At 45.2% G+C, this 17280-nt stretch overlaps 1 protein-coding gene across 5 annotated transcripts in view; it reads left to right on the forward strand.

The window, feature by feature from the left end:
* The window catches only part of slc4a11 (solute carrier family 4 member 11), a 95449-nt gene that overhangs the window by 3657 nt on the left and 74512 nt on the right, over positions 1-17280 (forward strand). Inside the window, exon 1 of one of the 5 annotated variants that reach the window (XM_046412085.1) lies at positions 13945-14141. The exons of 3 other annotated variants lie outside the window; for them this stretch is intronic. In XM_046412085.1, coding sequence (XP_046268041.1) covers positions 14105-14141 — 37 coding nt within the window. In that variant the 5' untranslated portion in view covers positions 13945-14104. Of the gene's footprint in view, positions 1-13944; positions 14142-17280 lie in introns of those variants that run through there. One more of the 5 variants, XM_046412087.1, reaches the window with a different exon arrangement.

Raw genomic sequence — 17280 nt, forward strand, 5'->3', positions numbered from 1 at the left:
GCGCATTAACCTGCTGGAAGTAGCCATTAGAAGGTGGGTACACTGTGGTCACAGGGAGATGGACATGGTCAGCAACAATGAAATCAGGACTCTTCAGACCAGACAACGTTTAAAGCAAGTAAGTTTTCTGTTAGAGGAAGCAAGAGGAAGGTGAAGAACACTGTACTGTATAGAACACTGTATCAGTGCAGTTTGCTGCTAGTTAAGCTAGGGCTAATGCCTCACAAATGGACCATTATCAGGAATCACTGGACAACATGGAGGCCAGAACCACTGAGTCCCCTAAGTCCTGATTCTCAGTGTGTTACATGCAGGAATCTCCAGCTGTTGTTCATTTGGCAATCGTAGTGGTGAAAAAGCCTCCAGTCACACCTGTCTCCTGAGTCAAACATCCTACCTGTGCTGAAGGTGGCCCACAGAACAAAGGGGACACCTGCTGGACCAGTGTGGTGCCCTACATACACTTAGCTCTACAAATGGCTCCTACGTGGACATTCACGGAATGATAATAATAATAATAAGTTTAATAACAGTCTGGTATTTCTGGTGCCAACTAGCAAGGGGACTAACGTTCCATCAACTGCTCAGCTAATCACATCATCCCTCGTTTTGACCGCGTGCACATGCCAGTTGAACAGGTGTGCTTAAATAAGTGGCTGCTGATTGGATATTTAACTGCTCGCACACCCAGCAGACAGAGCAGCAGATGAGAGTCGTGTTACTGGCCGCCTGATGAATGTCGGCCCAGTATTCACTCTCAGGCTGCCGTGGTTTCACTTTGGGGGATTAATGAGCGCTAACGTACGGGAGATGTGCAACCAGAGAACCGTAACGAGCTGAAGGAGGATTAGAGTTGCACAGAGCTGTAGAGTTATTAGTATTATCGTTGTTATTAGAGGTATTAATTTTTCTGATTAAACTGAGTCATTTGACAATGTTTTAATATCACTAACTCACACAGCTTTAACAACAGTAATTGTATGTTGATGAATCTGAGCTTGACGCATTTGTTTCTACACTCAAATATGATTTATAGCAACACATGAAATTAATGTTAAGTTGAATAACGTGAAAAACGGCCAAAATGTGTGATGTCATCCTATTCTTTGATGTGATTTAATCAGAATCAGGGCAGTCAGTTCCCACGTCTCATGCGGCGAATGTTTGTCTTGACGAGCTGCCGTGGCTTCCTGTCACCTCACTCGCCATGCCGCGTCTTACCGTACGTTACGGCGAGCAGGAGCAGGCACAGCAGGGCGCCACACACAGGCAAAACATACGGCTGGTGGCAAACGCTGAGATGAAATGAAGAGCAAACATCCTGCAGTGACACCTCAAATCACATTCAAACTCAATTTCAAACTTTTCGTTTTAATTCAATATTCTTCTGTCTATTGGAACTACACAAGCTACCTTTTGAATTTATAAAAACTGTCTTTGCTTCTTCAACACTGACTTTGTTGACTTTTTCTTTTTTTTTTGTAAATCCTTATACCAAAATGAGATGTAAATTGTTTTCTACCTTCTAATGATGCTCAAGTGTAAACTCCAATTTCATTTGACAAGCGAGTGCAGGAGTCTGTCAGATTCATCCTGTCAGGACTGGAAGAGGAAGATTTTCCTTCTCAAACTGGTAAAAAAGGACATTTTATACACAATATGATCAACTGAGAGAATATATACATCAGAATAATCAATGAAAATAATCAAAATTACCTGCAACACAAGCATTTTAGTCATACAGTCACATTTAGCCCACCAAGCAGAAATAAGTTCATTGATGCTATATGTTGAGTGGTTTCTTATTAGCGTAAAAATAAACACATAGACAATCACAATGTTAATATTTGTTAATGATACTGGTGCACCGATCAATCATCAGTTGTCCCATATTCAGAGTGGGAGCGTGCATTTTGTTTGAATTCGTGTGCATGTGTTTACGTGTGCTTTTCATGAGGGACGCATTTTGTTATTCTGCTTGGCGAGCGGCACTTGGCCAGCAAACGGACAATGCAAGGCAGGAGTCAGTGAGGAGGAGAGGAAATCCCACCCAGTGTTTGTCCACTAACTGTGTCTTTGCCGTCTTCCTGCTTGGAGCACAATACAACAAGGTGCCCTTTGCAGTTTATTGCAGCGTTTTTAATGTGCTCTGTAGCTGCACAGAATTTTAAAGCTTGCTGCAGAGTGGCATCTTCTTCTTCTTCTTCTTCTTTTCCAGAAGCAGCTCTCGACAAGAAAAGGGAAAGGCTTCTTTTCAAAACGAGGCAGCCTAATCTACTTCGATAATAGCCGCATGCACTCTTGCAAAAAATATTAATAGCATAAAGTAGGAGTCCGCATTCCACTCTGATAAAATGAAATGCTTCTGCAGACTGGATCCTGATGATGAACATCAGGAAATTATCATTTTCTACAGAAGAGATGGACAAAGATTTCAAAATTAATTCTTCAAGCGCACATCAGATAGACTAGCTCATGCATTATTATTCGATTCACCATGACTATTAATCTGCAGTAATTCTGACATATTGTTAAGGGTGGAGTGAAATATGAGCCACTCCACTTCCCGCTAATGTTTTCTTCAGAATTAAATCAATACGTGCAGCATTTCACGAATATCTTATGTTTGAATTTGAAAGAGACCAGAGAGAGAGCGATTAGCCGTGGAGGACGGAGGAGGCAGGAGCGTCCATGTTGCTGGTGTTACTGTTTCACTCACTTCAGCTGAAAGTGTCTGTGTCAGCATCGCTTCCCCATAAAGGCCTTTGGAGATGTAAAGACAACAAACATTTCCTGTTGAGTGGTGTGTGTGTGTGTGTGCGTGTGCACAGACAGGGGCTATCACACTGAAGAGGGAAAACATGTAGAGGAAACCGGGGATCAAAGGACGCAGCCATTATCTTCAATCCAGTGCAGCTTCTGCACACACATTTCTGTGTTTGACCCGTCCAGGATCAGACAGACCTCACTGCAAAAAGCAGCCTGTGTTTATTTGAACTTTTATTTAAATCCATGTAACAAAAGCAGAATAGAATGGGTGTATTCTGACAAAGCTGCAGTGGTGCACCTCTGAGCCCCTGTGGTGTCCAGCAGGGGGCAGTGTGTATGTGTCTCTGTCTGCGCCACTTGTCTTACTAAGTGTGTTTGTAGTAATATTCAAGATCTTTTGCTCAGAAATCCTTAGTCATCAGGATGATTTAGTCTTCATTTGCTTTGCTGCTCATGGGTGGTTGTACACATCCTGATACTGCGATACTCATGTACACATCTGGAGGCACACAGCACAGAGGTGAGGGGAAGTTATGAAGTTTCATTGTAAAGAAAGCAGGAGGTGAGGTGGAGAGGAGGTTGGCAGGGGCTGGGGACAGGTGTGTGATGGGAAATGGTGCAGCGTGGCTGAGCAGGAACCCAAGTGGGTGGGGGGCAAATTGGCAATCAGCAATTAACACAAGGGACAAAAACTCAGGATTTCAGCCCAAAGTGTACAACTACTACAGCTGCAGAGTGAAGGGTCGAGCTACAAGTTGGAGTGCAGTGGGGATTGTTAATCGGCCGGGCTGATAATCAGTTCATCCACAGCAGAGTCACAGGGACGGACGGACATATAGGAGACAAATAAAAACATTAAAACCACTGACAGGCGAAGTGAAGAACATTAATCATCTGCTTTACAATACAAGATTCCACAGGGAAACTTTGGGTTCCTGGACCCATGTGGATGTTCTTTTGACACCCACCTAAACATTGCAGACCAAATAACCTGGAGGTCCCATCTGGCTTGTGAGGGGACGGGACACAGGACCTCTGGAGGTGTTTTGTCATCACCGGCATCAGAATGTTGGATCCTCTGGGTCCCGTGCATTGAGGATGGGGCCTCCAGGAGTGAGGATTCGGCTTATTCCGGTGCATCCTGCAGATTCTCGATCAGGTTGGGATCTGCTGCTGCTGACAGGAAGAGCTGCTGCGGTGGGGCTGGGGGGGGAGGGGGGGTATTTGGTGTATGTCCTGCCTCTTCCTAAACACTCTTCCTTGACCTTGATGTAGAATGCTTTGAGGTGAAGCAGAGTTCATATGAGCTTGAGGAAAAGACACATCATGGCTGCAAGGATTCGTGGAATTACTTTATCTCCTTTACTTTTGCAAAGGATGGTCCAGTGTGCCAAAGCGTGCTAAAGCATATGAGAAAAGAAGTACTGAGGCGCCTTTACTTAGCATTTGAAGGGCTTAGCCAGCTCTCATTGTGGCTGCCACTTAGGTACTTCCAGGTCGTTTGACTCAGGAACCTTTCTAAGCAAAAAGCTTAAGGAAACACAAGGGAAAATAGTGGCGCACAGGCGTGGCTGTGACATCCTGTGCGTTTTGTTTGCTCCCGTCTGAGGACTATTGATCACATCTGCAGGCCGTATATCAGCTCAAGCAATTATAGAGAAACCTTATATTTGCATCAAAGAGACATTTATCCTGTCGTGTCATTTTTTATTCGTCATTTATTACCTTTTTCTCTGCTGCTTCCCCTCGGGGAATGATAAATTCCATCCTTATCACGTTTTTATTTGGGCATTTGAGGAGTATTTATGGGGTTAGCAGGAGCTGAGAGCTTTGAGATGTGTGTTTGTGACCAGAGGCTGGCTGTTTTGGCCTGGCGGAGAACGTGAACAAGAACCGGTGACGTTTCCTGGGGCAAGCAGGACTCTTGCATGGGGTAACTTTTGCATGTGAGTGAATGAGTTCTGTGAACGCGGAGGGGCTGAAAATGTGTGTGTTCAGTCAGCATGTTTCAGACGAGATTTGAAACTTCCCCACTTGGCCTGTTGCACTCGGATGCTCGTCTCATTACACGTCAGGCAGTTGTGTGATGCCGGTTTCCGGGATAGCTTACAGGCAGACGGCTTTTACTGGACACGTGAGGATTGATTTTGTCAAACTGTAGACCACTCTGGCATCCGTAACGAAAACAAAAAGCTAACCAAAACAGAGCTCATTGACAGGATGCTCATGCTGTGGCTGAAGCAATCAGTGGAGGCCTAGAGACGGGGGTGTAGGGCTAGGACACAGAATTAAATACTAAGCATTTTATCACCTCAGTTTTCTCAATGAAAGGACGGAATTAACGATGTCATCATGACATCAGAACGCACCTGTAACGTACCTGCAGCGTTTTGACAGCACATAACACAATACCGCTAAACGCACCTCACACCTGTTCAGGTGTCCAAACTGTGTTTGTCATCACATGCATGTATGTTGAACTGTGTGTGTGTGTGTGTGTGTGTGTGTGTGTGTGTGTGTGTGTGTGTGTGTGAGTGAGAGTTCACCTGTCATCTCAGTTACATTTCCCTGAGCCGTTTTTGCCTGAGAGAACATAATCAAGTTGTTCTTCTCCAAATTAAATCTGTAGCTAGTTTGTGACCTGAAATATGCCCTCATCCCCATGGCAATACATACAGCTCTGTACTGCAGACACACACACACACACACACACACACACACACGCACACAGAGGGAATGGCGGGAGGCTATATTCTGATAGCTCCTGCAGTGATGTGTGGGGGCAGCAGAGTAACAAGAACCAGCTGCTACCCTCATCCTCCTTCTCCTCCGCTCCTCCTCATCCTCTTCATCCTCTTCCTCCTCCTTTTTCCTTCATCTCGCTTTTCTCCTCGACTCCTGAGTGTTATTATGATTATCACTGTGCCTCCGTCTCTTCCTGTGCCAGAGTAGAGCACAAACAACAACAAAGACGACGCTGACGGAGGAGAAAAAAAGCGAGAGACTTTTCGTAATAAAAACACGCGCTCACGCACGCACAAACACACACACACACACACACACACACACACACAACTTGTCTGTACAAATAAGAAAACTGACAGGCACACAAGCTTACACACACACACACACACACACACACACACACACACACACACAAAGACAAAACCGACGCCTACACATAGATGGAAAGATGAGATAAACACCCACACATGCACACATGAGGGTGTACTTAAAACACATGCACACACACGTACAGTAGACACACACACACACACAGAAACACACACACACACTCGGCTGCTAATGAAGGTTGTTCCCAGTCAAAAGGAGGCAGCAGGATTCCCTCACTGATTGATGACTCACTGAGGCAGCAGCAGTCACTGTTTATACATCATTACTTGCTATGCTGTATTAATACTACAGTACTGCAGTTACCTCAGCAGCCCCGTGGCTTCAGGGTCGACTGGCTTGTAAATCACCGAGCGAAAAGTCTTAACGCCGGTGCAGGGACACGTTGGCATCTGAATGACTTACACACCACATCGTGACATCTGGCACAAGGACAAAAGGACACCACACACACTGCAGCGGCACAGTCCTGTACAGCTCCAGACTACACATCAGTTAAATCACAGAATTACCACAGGCAGCACAGTACAGTAAAGGCAACATGGCTGCACGCTGTGTGTTAGAGTGGTATACAATAGGATCGTATTTATAAAGGGACCGGGCGTTTTTTGTTTTTGTTTTTTAAATTTTGACACAGTCTGGAGAGGAAAATGACCACTGGACTGGTACTGAACGTGTACATGATCAGTGTACTTTAAGTGATGGTGATATACAGTACTCTGTATTTGCAATTATCTATATGTAAATACTTAGAAATGTGGCATTGGTGGAGTGGACAACATGCACGAAAGGACTGTCATTATTACCTTCATTCAAAGTCTGAACTTTCAGCAGAGCGTTTCTCAAGCAGTTTGGTTTGTTACTAACGTGTTTTTCAGAGGATACTTCATACCAAAGTACTCTGACTTCTGTTATATTTAAGATGCACTTAGCCCACGTAACTTAACTAAACTAGTCTTAAGAAAACCTTGTAAAATGGCTGATGTAGGTTTGTTGATGATTTATGGTTTGTTCATGGTGAAATATTCACATTGTGCTAATTTACACTTCAAGTCACACAAAAGTGAAAAAATATGTACCCAGTGGGCAGATTTTGAGGAGGCTGGAGAAACCGGCTCGGCAGAATCGAACCCAGGCTTTTGGTTTTGGACTGTAATGTTGATAAAGAAAGCACCTGCGAAACGGTAAACTGATGCTCTCCTGACACTTTACATACTTCATACCGGCCCTGCCTTTATGCCAACATGCAGCTTTATTTGCACTGTGGAAGTTTCCAGAAACCAGAAGGCCGTCAGTGTGTTCCGGCTCGTCTGTTTAGAAAAGGTGTACGCTGCAGGCTCATCTTCATTCACTGTTGACTTTGAGGTTCATCGAGACGAGTGAAAGGACGAATGACCTCAGGTGATTTGATTAACGTCTGAAGTCTGACACCTTGGAAAAACTGTCATATTATGTGTACCTTTTCAACATGCGTCCCGTGCTGTGATGTGCACTGAGCGTACTGAGCCTTTGTGTTTGCTAAGTGCCGTTTAGTGATTAATGAGTCGCTTCTGTGTGTTAAGTTGTCTCGTTCTCTCAAAGTCAAGACCCTCTTCAGGGACGGAGGAGATACACAACGACTTAACTGAGTCTCCTGAGTGCAGGTTGAACCTTTTATGTGCAGCCCCCCCCCCCCCCCCCGGTCCTTTTGAGTGTCACACCCTATCACATATATACCCTCACTTTATTTTTTGTGGCTTTTTATCGAGACAGCAGGAGGGCTGTCAGAGACACACACACGTAGTACAGGCGGTTCTGGCAGGATTCAATCCCAGGCCAGCAGGGGGGTACATGTGGTCCCGGAGGCAGGGGTCCTAACTGCTAAACTCTCTGTGCACATTTATTGCTTTTTAGTGGTTAAGGCAGTTCACAAGTGGTGATTCATCACTCACTAACACACACACACACACACACACACACCAAGCTGTGAGCTTCCTGGAGGCCATTCCCACCTCCAACCTCATAGCACCCGCTGATGATGAGCTGCAGAGAAGCTGCAGGGTCATTCCAGACGCCTCACTGTGCCCTCAGTATCAGCCAGAACAGAAATTTTTATCTTTTTATACACAGCTACCTCGCTTTCCAGATATGTGGTGGAACTACTTTTTAATGCCAGTTGGCTGCAGAGGAAAGGAACTGTTTTTACTAAATGTGTCGCTCTGAGTTGAAACCAAGTGTACAAGCCCTCAGCTGGAGTCTGAGGCACGATGGGATTTTCTTGATGTAGGGAGGCTGACAGCAGCTTCTGTTAGACTATAATATACACATACACTATATAAACAAACGTACTGGGACACCTGGCTATTACACCAAGAGTGTTATTGACATCTCATTCTAAACACACAGACAGCTTTGCAGCTCTAACAGCTTCCACTCTTCTGTGAGGCCACACACTGATGTTGGACCAAAAGGCCTGGCTCACAATCTCCGTTCCAGTTCATCCCAAAGGTGTTGGATGGGGTTGAGGTCAGGGCTCTGTGTGGGCCAGTCAAGTTCTTCCACACCAGACTCATCCAACCATGTCTTTATGGAGCTTTGCTTTGTACACTGGGGCACAGTCATGCTGGAATAGAAAAGGGCCTTCAACAAACTGTTGCCACAAAGTTGGAAGCTTAGCATTGTCCAAAATGTCTTGGTATGCTGAAGCATTAAGAGTTCCCTTCACTGGAAGTCAGGGGCTGAGCCCAAACAGCCCCATAAAGAGAGTGTCTAGATACTTTTGTCTATATAGTGTATAAACAGTACAGTGTAGCTGTGTACGTGTGCGCAACACAAAACTGAACTCATTCACTTGAAAGTGGCACAAGTTCTCAGAAGTAACACACGCACTGTCTTCCCTGCACTACGTCTTCTTGCGTCCAGCACGACAGTTAGCATTAGCAACACAGCTAAACGATGGAAAACAGTGATGCTGTCTCATGTGATGAGTCTTTCCTGTGAAGCTTGGCAGGCTGCTGCTAGTTTGGGCATGTAGCGAACTATTGGCAATTGACATTTTACTGTATACACACACAGCTTTAGGTAATCACCTTAGCCGAACAAGGCAGACATCTGAACTCTGCAGCAGCAAGGCACTGTGGCATCTCTGGACATATAAATTACATCAACTCGAGTGGATCTGGAGAAATATTCATGGGATGGTAGGGAGACTTTCAGGGGGGAAATTACATTAGCCATGCTCTTAGTCCACTGTTTCTCTGCAGAAGGAGCAGGCTCAGAGGTGGAGCTGCAGGCGTCCACAGACACAGACACCTGACTAAACCCAAACACAGACACAGTGTTTGGGTTTAGTCAGGTTTAATCCTTGACTCACATCAAACTCAAGTTACTATTACGAAACAAAATCTCTGCTAGTGGAAGTTGGCAACCCTACACACACAGTCAGCAGGAAAAAACAACCCTCAGCAGTTGTCCTGTGAGCTGCGGGCTGAGAGAGACTGCACACAAACCTGCAGGACCGGGAGAAAACCGTTTCTGTCCTCTGCAGAGACAGCTAGCAGCAGCTGGGTGAAATCGATCTGCTACCAATCGGGCAAAATCATCTCTCAGTGCATTCACTTGCACTCGGCCATCAGAGTTTTGCTCTTGTTAATTTCCGACCGACTACAACTTTTTATATATTTTTGAATTAGCCGAGAGGCAGCTAAAGAGCACTTAATGCATTTTCTCCCAGCGCTAACAATTGCTAAAAGTATTGAACGCCCTCCAAAATGAAGGAACGGGGCTCCAGGCTTTAAAGATATGCTTCTACCCCAGCGTGGTCAGATGAAAATTGGGACAGAAATCCAAATTGTCAGGGTTGATCCTTTTTTCCCCACAGTGACTTAAGTAGACAGTGAGGGTCCAGTAGCACAAGCTAAGATGTTCTTTATTGTCATTGCACAGCCACCTTCACAGTGAAATCTGAAAGGGACGGTTGAAGATAACGTGACAGCGGCAGTCTGTCTGAAGCCTCTTATGTCGTCATGTTGGAAACTGATTGCATATTGGGTGGAACATTGGTGTGGTTGAAATTAACAGTTGTACAAGAGGTAATAAGGGGCTGTCCTTGTTTAAATATGGCAGCTGTTTCGTTTTTAACTGACAAGTTATAATGGAGTCTGGTTTCTGGCCACAATCACAGCCATAATTAGAGCAAAAGAATTTCAATATTTCTGTTTATGTAACTCCCTTTTCCCTTTCTCATGATGTTTTGAGTGCCAGCACTCAGTCTCTCTCTCCAACTCGCCAGCCTCCCCGTGGTTCAGCCTAAAACAATATTATCATGAGATGAAAAAGTACAGAATAATTCAAACAAATACAACATTGTTAATAAAGTCCCACTGATATATATCAGCACGGCTAGTTATTCTGGCCAAGTACAAGCAGGAATCAGAAGTCAAAGTACTCACAATGAAGAAACATGGCCCCTGTGATTGATGAGTCATTGTCAACTTAACTGGCCAACGTCAGTGCAGCTGGACTCAACACAATAGTACAGCCTGGTGGGGCAGGTCTGACACTTGACCCCCGTCAGTCACCGAGCTGATCCTTCACATCCAAACAGGCTAACGACTGAAAATAACAACTGGGACAACCCACAGCAGCATTTTGAAAGGAAATGTAAAAGCAGGCTGAAGATTTGAGTCTGAGAACCGTTTTCTTCCACAGTAAAGTAAGGAATGACCTCGGTACACCTTTAAAGGTTGTTTTCCAATCTTTAATTGCTGGTGTTGAATTTGAGTTCATGCTTCCAGGTTTAATTTTTCACATTTCTACTTTTATTGAGCACAGACACCATTGAAATAAGATATTTTTATTTTAAATCAAGTCAAAATCCAACCCATAGGATTGAAGGCATTGGTTCAATTCAATTTCATTTAAAGTGCCAATTCATAACAGAGTTATCTCAAGACACTTTACAGGTGTGTAAACAACACATTCAAAAAGGATGGATATCCAGGGAGGATAGAGAGAACAGAGCAGAGCAGGAGCAGCAGGATCCAGGTAGGGCCGTGGAGAGGGTTCGGGATCCAGCAGCGGTACCAGGCCTCAGGAGGACGGGGTAGGAGATTCTGGATCCAGCAACATGCTTCGGAATTGCTGAGAAGAGATGGAGCACAAGAGCTCCAGGGAAGGGGGCGAGTTAGTTCTGTACCGGTGATGGGACATGATGAGTGAGTCCTCTTGCTCTGAAAGCTCGGCACCTCACGCACCTATAGGTGACACACTTCAGCCATGCTGTCAACTCGCTTGCTCCTACTGACGTTTTCTCAGACATGGGTCGTAAGGTAGCCGTGCCGTTTGGTGTTTGACTGGAGTGCATCCATCACAACCCCTGGGTTGCAGGTTCGTGGTGGGTTAGAGCCCGTGAATTATCCTCTGGGGAGGATGCGCCCAGGCCCACTGAGTGACGCATTTGCCCTCGCAGTGTGTAACACTTCTTATGCAAAGCAGAGCCACTGGCCATACCGCACACGGGGATGTTATATATGCTGCCTTATGCAAATGACTGACCTTTCACAGAGCATTTACATCAGGGTGGGAAATTAACGTTCTAATCCAGTATCCTCTGTGCCCGGTAGAGTCTTACATTGAACCAAAGGAAGAGCTACTCAAGCCTTACGCTATGAAAAGCCAAATTGTTGCCATCTTGAGACATTAAAAATGTGTATCCATCCGTGAGTGTCACGTTAGAAAAGGTTGATGGAAATGGAAAAATCTTCAATTCAAATTTCTTCATTTCCCTCTCATAGATGGCCAAGTGGCACTTGGAAACACATCTAATTCGCGTTTTCTTTTCTTTCTTGCAACATTTCAAAAGTTGTGAGTAGTCATGGCAAATCCGGTTCCACATACGGACTCGAGTCCTTCCCGATCACTCAATATTGTGATCCGAGTTACTCGAGTCTTTCCAGTCACTTGAGTGAGTATCACCAAGAGGCTGCTGGTTACAGGCAGAACCAGCTGATCTGGATTGGCTATGCTTCTGGCCATGTGGGAAGTTTTTCGAACTCAACTCTGTTGGATGCTCGAGTCCCCTGATGACGAACAAGGCAGCAACTACTGCTGCTCATGTAATTTATGCTAATTATTGCAAAGGTTTCTTGCAAATAAATGCTTAAAATGAATGGGGAATATTATAAAGAGATTATGAATTGGGCAATTTGTATTATTTATATTTGATTTTATTTTTTACTCATGTGGGTTGTTAGCCACAGGTGTAGCCAAGGACTCATCAGATCCGGGTTAATGATGTGAGTGACTCAGGACTCGTACATGTCTAGTGGTGAGTTAGGCTGATGTATGTAAATGGAAAGCTTGAATTAAAGATGGACATTTCAGTTTTCTTCAGCCATGTTATTGATCAGTGAATCTGTAAGCAAAAGAAGTGCATGTAGTGTTTAATGCTGATGTTATCTGATATTCAGAAAATGTCTTGAACAGTAAATAAGAATTTGCTCTGCTAATCATTTAACAGATGCCCTCCAAAACTGACAGATTTATGCAGGATGATTCTGTACAGCTTTGGAAAGTGACCTTACTGTGTACTAAAACAAAAACATTATCACATTAACAAAAAGCTTACAGCAGTAATTCGATCTTTGAAAGACAGCAGACAGTTCCAGTCAGGTCACAAGCTGAACTGATGTTAAGGCTGGTGACGTCTCCTCTTTGGTGATGGCATATGTGATCAGAAGACTTTATTTGAGTGCCTGGGGGTCATCCTGTGGTGCCCTGTTTGTTGTTCTGTTGGCTTATGATCTCTCATGTCACAACAGTTTGTTCTGTTCACTCATAGGAAGGATAAAATGCACACCTGATGCGTTGGCCGTTAGAAAGTGTCCTTCTGTGAGTTCAGTCTGTGCATCTGAATTTAAATGGAAGAATGCAATCACCTTTGCAGTTTGTGTGCTTTGTGTGCAGACCTCTTTTTCAACATGCGTATTTGACTGATGTGGTGACCACAGCTTCGGCGGGATCACACGCTCTCAGCGTTCGTTGTTTCGGCGGGCAGAGCCGAGCTTACCTTTCATCATGCGCGACTGGAGGTTTTGGCAGCCGAATGCGGAGGTGTCGACACCCATCTGATCCAGGTCCCTGTGACTTTAGCTGGGCATGATGGTCTTGTATGTGCCACTTGGCATAATTTAAACTCTGATGCCAGTGAAGAACATTTGCTAAAATTAGACTTCAAATCTAACTGTTTTTTTTCTTGATTTCTTTTGTTCTGCTTTGCTTTGTTTCTCTGGATGTCAGACAGTATCAACAAATCCTGTTCTTTCCACATCAAGCCAAAGCTTTAGGTCAGTGCTGATCAACTGACGGGGGCAGTTTGCTCAGTAGGTAACAGCATGTGAGGGGACTTCAGCAAACGTTTGCCACAAAGTTGGAAGCATATGCAGAAGCATTAAGGTTTCCCTTCACTGGAAGTCAGGAAGCCCAAACCCTGAGAAACAGCCCCATAAAGAGGTGTGTCTGGATACTTTTGTCTTTTGGTGATATTTCTTATATTTTCACAAATTGTTTGTTTCTCCAACTGAGAAAAGTAGCCAAACCAAGTTCAGGTCAAGACGATGAACAGCAGACTAAGAGTGCAAAGCGATCAAACAGCTTTCACATGAAGTGGTCCTTCCTCGAGCTGACACTGTATAAACACCAGCCAGTATGTACAGCCCGAGTGTACAAGTAGGGGCATATGCGAATGAGATCATGATGAGAGATTAGCTGACACTCGCGCTGAAACTAGTTTGGTCAGTTTGTTCTGAACTGCAGCGCAGAGTAACGAGGACCAGGCTGACAACAAGATGCCCTGTTCCATGTAGGTTTTGCTCTGTTGTGAGTAGAGTGTGTGTATGTGTGTGTGTGTGTGTTGAGGGGGTGTGTCTTGACGTGGGGTTTGCCTCGCTGCATGCTGGCCTGCCATAGGCTGCCGTCTGCCGAGCTGGGATAGCGAGGGGAGGAAAAGAGAAGGCACTAGGACCCAGCGGCGAGACGGTGAATCGGCAGGCAGAGTGGGGCTGAGTCACTGCATGTGTCTGAGAGGCAGTCAGAAACAGAGCAGAGCAAGGGAGCAGAGGTGATCTCACACTCATCAGCACAGGATAACACAACCATGATGGGTTGACTTGGGGGGGAGGCGGTTGGAGAGAGGAAGTGTGCATTCGCCACCACTTGCTCAGCTATGGAGACCAACAAAGTTCTTCATTTTGTGCCTTCGGGTGAGTAGATCAAAGCTCTGAGAGCCGCTGCTCAGCTGTGCACGACACGGCGTTCGCTGGGGGAACCTTGGGGTTCCCTACCTTGTGAAACCTGAGAACCCCCCGTGAGAAACATGTGCAGCCCACCTCCACCTCCACTCCGAGGGACGACAGATGTTCGGTTGTGCATGTGTTCCACTGTATATACTTGGTGCTTTTTTTTCCCTTGCGTGTGTGTGCGTGTTTGCTCTGTGTGTGTACTTAGACAATGTTCTGTTTGTGACAGAAATCCTGTCTTTATTTTTTTCAGAGGAGGTGTGGTCACAGAAGCTCTGCTGTGCTGACAGAAATGCAGTTTTTTTTACATGCATTCTTGTACGAGCACACGTTTGCCGTCTGTTTTTCTTTTTTTTTTCTTCTTCTTCTTCTTCTTGTTTATGGCTTGTATGCGACACGAGAGCTTCCTGCGTTGTATCTCAGCTCGGCTCGGGAGCTGAACCTCTGAGAAACGCTTGCCTTGCACACCCACCCAGAGACGGGCTGTGTACCTGTCCAGCAGGGACAGCTGGAATGCAGAGGCAGCCTGGGCTCATAATGCACTTTCTCATGTGTTGCGCTGACGGGGCTCGTGCAAGTGCGCTCGCTGGGGATGGACACAGCAGGAGACACAGTGTGTGTGTGAACGTGCACATGCGTCTGTGTGTACTCTGAGTGTGTGTGTGTGTGTGAGATAGAGAAAGACAGATAGATTAGTGCTGGTGACGGGCACAGGAGAGCAGCAGGTCCCCCCCCCCACTGAAAGTCCTCTGAGAGACCCGAGCCCATTTGGAGGTGCGATGCGGCTGCCTCCTCACTTTCATTTTGTCTGGGAAGGCAGAGCGGGATACTGCATCTCAGCGCGCGCGCGTGTGTGTGTGTGTGTGTGTTATGAGGACGTTATGTGAGATAATGTGAGTGTGGGACTATTTGAGTGTACGTTTTTGTCTCACACAACCCTCAGTGTCTAAGATAATGTAAGGTGTATTTCTGTGTGTATGCATTTATTCAGTGGTGCTCTCGTGGGATGTGCACGTGTGTGTGTGTGTGTGTGTGTGTGTGCATGAGCGTCATGCGCTGTGCACACTAACTACATCTCAGAGTGTGTTTCAGGGCGTGATGGACACTGCTGTGTCTCGTCCTCTGAAGAGTCATTTGCATTCATTTGCGTGCTGATTGGAGGCGGACAGGCCAGGTTTGATCCTCGCAGCACAGCACAAAGGTGTTCGAGAGGTTTGTCAGCTCGAGTTTGGAGACGTGTGTGAAACGTCTGATCCACTCATCTTCTTCTCAGATATCTCACACATTTACATTACAGTCAGTTTGAATTTTGTGTATCGTGTAATTTCACCTTGGCTCTAAATGTGCAAATCAACGTTTGGCTCCAGTACAGCACAGTGATGAAGATTTATCTACAAGAATTTGTTGGAGTTATTGATCGGCGCGGGTGACTCAACAATTACTTTGCCAGAGGATTAGATTTCCTGTTTTCCAAATTCAGTTTGCTGCCCTCTGGATTTTCAAACGGAGCAGAGCGAGCTTTTCCTGCGCAGCACCACTCGGCACACGCAACAGGAACGTGTTGTCCGTCAGAACGTCGGGCTGCAGCTGCCCGTACAGACGGCCGGAAATGTTTCTGTTGCTGTTGTCGTCGTCCGCGAGCATTAGCAAACCTTATTGCAGCATATTGCGGGCAACCTTCCACATCGTGTCATTATCAGTGGCAACGTGCTGACAGGTGAAGGAGCAGCTGGTGCTGTGGGAGGAGGTCAGGAGATGTGGGACTCACTTTATGGAGCTGTAAATGACCACAGAGCTTCACCGTGCTGTGATTACACAGCGTAATAACACTGCGCTGACTTTCTCGTCTCATACTGAGGTGTCGGATTTGTTTGTTGCCTTCCTGATTTGGTTTGTTGCTCTCAGATTGGACAAATTAGTGCAGCTGGTAGCCATGCAGCAGGACACTGAGCTAAGCTGGTTTTTCACTGGTTCGTTATCGTTGATTCATTAGTGAAAAGGTGATTTTCAAGAGAGTTTATTGACGGCTGGTATTTTGGTTCTAATTCTGTTCTCCATTTTGATTATTCAAAGTCGCTCATTGTTTTACACGTGTTACTGGTTTGGTATGATGTGGGACGCAAATTGCTGCATCGAACCTCACGTTTTCCTCATTCGTTATGATATTTAGCAACATCAGAAACATATTTATATCATCATTTTTAAACAAAGCACCCAGCCAGAACTAAAAAATATAGCATTTTTGTGTTTCAGTTTGTTTCGTGGCTTTAACTTTTGGTTATTGTCGCAATGTCTAAGATTTTTTGGGTCAAGCAAAGAAAAGGGGGGGGGTAAAAATTTCGCTATTGAATTTAAACATTAATAGTATGAATAACTATAAGCAAAAAATAGGACAAACCAGTATATACCATATACACTGATGATAATATCAGCTGGACAAAATGTCAGTCAGGTTTTCCAGACAATTAAAATTCACCTCACAATTTCCTCAAAAGGTGACTTTTTGATATTTCAATTCATTAGCTGACCAATAATATTTGGTCTACTATCACTTAGGACATTAAAACGCAGCAAATTTTCACATTTTTAAAATGTTTTGGATTTCTGAAATGTCATTTAATTGATTATCAAACTGGTTGCCGATTTGATTCGATTGTTCTGTGGTGCTTTGCCCGTTCAAACTACAAAGTGTTGAGAGGAGGTAGAAAGACGGAGCAAAACAAAAACCAAGAACACAGGAAATCCTGCCACCCGAGCGGTTCTGATTAAATATCCTAATCACAGCATAAAGCCGAGGCCTCCCGGCGTCGCGCTCGCCGGGTGTCGATCTTCAGGTGTGACAGACAGGCTGGTAATCAGCACTGCAGCCGTGACCTGAAATATCAGCATGGAGGACACACAGTGGCTGTGGAAATTAGTAGTTCGACCATGTGGACGTGGAGGTGTGTGTGAGAGAAGATGGATGACGTGTGTGTGTGTGTGTCCTGTAGATGTGACAGTGATCTCTGATCAGTATTCACCGCTGGCAACAGATCTCAGAAGCTCCAGCCTCTGAGCACAGCCATCTGGGTAGAGGAGAAACACACATCGACACACACATACA

The sequence above is a fragment of the Scatophagus argus genome, chromosome 15, assembly GCF_020382885.2.
Source record: "Scatophagus argus isolate fScaArg1 chromosome 15, fScaArg1.pri, whole genome shotgun sequence".
NCBI lineage: Eukaryota > Metazoa > Chordata > Actinopteri > Scatophagidae > Scatophagus > Scatophagus argus.